This window comes from Impatiens glandulifera, chromosome 9 (genome assembly GCF_907164915.1).
Source record: "Impatiens glandulifera chromosome 9, dImpGla2.1, whole genome shotgun sequence".
NCBI classification, from domain to species: domain Eukaryota; kingdom Viridiplantae; phylum Streptophyta; class Magnoliopsida; order Ericales; family Balsaminaceae; genus Impatiens; species Impatiens glandulifera.
In genome coordinates, this window is record NC_061870.1 from 33,551,105 (window position 1) to 33,554,548 (window position 3,444).

Below are 3,444 nucleotides of genomic sequence, written 5' to 3' on the forward strand. Positions count from 1 at the left end.
TTTCATCCTATCGGATATTTCAATTTTGACAAAGGGTCAAATTTTGTTGAGTAATGAGGATTTGCCTCCACTATGAATGAATGAGTGAGTTACCATCATTGATCACATCCCTCCAGACTTGATCCATAGTTATTCGAATCCTCGTGAAGACCTTTGCATTTTTTTCCGTCCATATTTGAAAAGTAATTATGGCAAAAAAGCATTTGAGCACGTTTGAGTAAAAGTCACAATTTTCGTTTTGATTAACACAAATTTCTTGATTGTACGTCATTCGTTGTTTGAGAGGTTAAACAAACTCATACATATCTAAAATCTACCTCTCACATCAAAGTTACGAAAGATCAACCCCACACACATAAGAAGTATTTTGTACTTAGAATGTTTATATATTTTAGTCAAGTGTTATCCACCTTCTTACTTTTCTATTCAGGTATATTTAATTTTAATTAAATACCTTTTTATTAAGCAATGGCAACATATGTCAAATCAAACTAGCTCTATATCTCCTTCCAAAAATGGCCTAATCACAAACAAACAAAAAATTATTAGACCAAGAACCAACCTTTCTTCTTCTTCTTCTTCTTCTTCTTCTTCTTTTTCTATAATTTATTTAATAATGTAAACTATTACCATAAAAACAAATAGAAATGGAAGAAAAGAAGAATTACATTTAGTAATAGTCAAAAGCATGCATATAAATATAGTTGATAATCTAATTTAATTCATCAGGTCCAAGTCAGTACCATCTGCTTACATACAGACAGTAGTTATAGACAATTAAAATACCAAACGGTCCCTATAGCTACTACAACATTAATGACATATCTCCACTTACTTAACTACAACAACCTAACCTAAATTTCTTCACTTTCAATTGTCTCTCATCTTGCAAATCAACCAACACCTTTCTCTGCACACTCTCTCTTTCAAGTATTCATGTCTACAACAAACACACACCACACCACACTTCATGGTTCCACTCTCACCCATTCGAATCGACCTGGCAGGGGCATATCATTCACAACATCAAAATTGTACCTGAAACCAAAATTTACTATAAGTTAAGTTACATCATTCCAAAAACAAAAAAAAAAAACTATCATAATATACATACTTGTCACTGAATTGCTTTTGTTCCAGCTCTTCTGAACCAGAAAAGAACTCATCCATTTCCCATGTTGTCACCACATGATGATTCCTTTCCAATAGCCTCAACCTTGTGGTTGAACAAAGTGATGCATCAGATGATCCCTCAATCATCCTGTTTTTAGCAGAATCAAAACCAGACAGAATTACATCTTTCCATGGGTTCAGTTCAGTTCAGTTCAGTTCAGTTATAAAATGAGTAAAGGATGAATAAACATAAGGTTCTATGTTCTAACTCAAACCTTGTAAAACCCATTTAAATATATGCATGAACTGAGACTTAAAACCATCCCATGTAAAAAAAACAATCATATTTGAAGTAAATGCTAGTGAGGGACCATATCTCTACCCATTTTCATAGCTAGTTAGTTTCACTTTGTGCATGAAAGCAATTGAAGTGGACCATATAAACAAAAACTGAACTAGTGCATCGTTTCACTAGTTAGTTCGACAATTGGTAGAGAGAAAGAGCTTTAATTTTGACAGAGAAATGATTATGGGGTAGAAAGACTAGGATATGATATTTATTATATATTATATACCCCACATCTTAAGACTGGTGTTGACCACACAAATAAGAGGATCATGTGCACAAAGTAGGAAGAAAAAAACTTTCATAATAAATATATTACTATAATAAATAACTAATAGAGACTTCTCCTTTTCAGGATTTAGCTTCATGAGTAGTCAGGTCAGTCAGAATAAAAACACATTCTTAGGATCCTGAAAAAAACTTCTATCAATGAGTCCTATTTCCTGACTACTGATTGAAACTGGTCCAAGCATTTGATTCTAACTCTTCAGCTTATTATACATGAAATTGCAGCTAGAAAATATCAAAAATAATGGTCAATGTCTAAATAAATGCAAGCTAGAGATGTGGACAACTCAAGGGAGTTTCACTTTGTAAAAAAATGGACAACATAAGTTAGTAGTTGTTGTTTGAACAGCATCTTAAGCTAATAATACTCTAACCTATAAAAAAAGTATTACAGAAGAAGAAATTTGTTTCAGGTCCTTATGGGGATAAGAAGGAATCATGGTCAGTCATTTCACAATTTCTTCTCCTGGACAGAAATTAACAAAGCTGTTAAAGAGCATAAAAGGAAACAAAAGAGAAAGGATTGTCTTTTTCTGGAATGAAGTTGGAACATTCTAAAAGAGCAATTACTACTTATTTAGCTCAATAATCATAAAATGAGATGATCTAATCAAGTACTGAAAACTGAAAAGTGATCAAAAGCACACTTTCTTTCTTTCTTTCTTTCTTTCTTTGATAAATATATTACTGGTTAAGTAAGAAGTTCCTTTTTTGAAGTAAGAATGGAAAATGAATAATGTTCAAACAACAAGTATTAAATAATACCTTTCTCGTCTTCTAAAACCAGAAGGATGGTTCTCTCCAGAGGAAGTCTCGACACCAAAATCATTATTATTCTTTTCATCTCCTCCTCCCCCTCTCGAGATAAACCCATCATTCGTTTTCTCTTTTCTACCCTTGGAACAGCTCTCGACAGAAACGGAATTGAGCTCCTTCGGACTTAGCCTGGAGCTAGGGTTTTGGGTAGTAGAAGAATCAAGATGTTTGATATCCTGTTGCTTTCTCAGGTGCAGCTTCTTGGAATCATCGACAGAAGGGAGAAGCTTTTCGAGGCGTCGGCTTCGGAGCTGAAGATAGGTGGATTCGGGGGGTGATTGGAGTTTTTGAAGGGCTAGGGTTTTAGCCCTGGTTCGGACACCAAAGGAAGGCTGGGCGAGGTCCATTACCGTGACGTCGCCGGAGATTTTGGCTTTCCTCATGTACTTTCCCATCTTGAAAGGCTCCTCTGTTTTTGTTTTTCTTTTTGGAAGGAAAATCGCTACGAATTCATGTGTGTGAGAGAGAGAGAGAGAAAGTTAGGGTTATAATAGGTGACGCCGTACTCTGTTTTGGCGCCCATTCGATACATACTACCTAAATAGAACTACTACCCTACATTCATACTATTTAAGTTTAACTCTTTTTTATATATATATATAAATTAATATACTTTCTTAATACAAATGAACAAAAATATTATTTATGTGATAAATATATATATATATATATATATATATATATATATATATATATATATATATATTTATGTGATTAGAATTTAATCTATTGACTAACATAAAAGCCGACTTCGAATTTTGGGCTCGAGTTTTGGGCTGTTCCATCCTTTGTAAAAAATAAGTCTGGTATTTCTTTGGTTGTTTAAAAAAAAAAAAAAAATTCAAAATAAATTGAACTCAGAACTATATAAAAGTTTTAAA

The 3,444-nt window shown here is 33.2% G+C and overlaps 1 protein-coding gene across 1 annotated transcript; it reads right to left on the minus strand.

Moving 5' to 3' along the window:
• Positions 1 to 648: 648 nt before the first annotated feature.
• LOC124915469 (cyclin-dependent kinase inhibitor 3) lies at positions 649 to 3,075 on the minus strand. Its single transcript, XM_047456190.1, has 3 exons — positions 2,513 to 3,075; positions 1,115 to 1,261; positions 649 to 1,038 (listed from the first exon to the last, which is right to left on the minus strand). Exons 1-3 carry the CDS (start codon positions 2,956 to 2,958, stop codon positions 969 to 971), a joined length of 663 nt encoding a protein of 220 aa, XP_047312146.1. The 5' UTR covers positions 2,959 to 3,075; the 3' UTR covers positions 649 to 968.
• Positions 3,076 to 3,444: the final 369 nt, after the last annotated feature.

What these genes read in the sequence shown, in the direction of transcription:
- LOC124915469 (XM_047456190.1), bottom strand. Translation starts at nt 2,958, where the DNA reads ATGGGAAAGTACATGAGGAAAGCCAAAATCTCCGGCGACGTCACGGTA. An exon ending in GGTTTTAGAAGACGAGAAAG is followed by an intron (nt 1,262 to 2,512) that starts GTATTATTTAAT and finishes TGCTAAAAACAG; the next exon opens with GATGATTGAGGGATCATCTG. An exon ending in CAAAAGCAATTCAGTGACAA is followed by an intron (nt 1,039 to 1,114) that starts GTATGTATATTA and finishes TTTTGGTTTCAG; the next exon opens with GTACAATTTTGATGTTGTGA.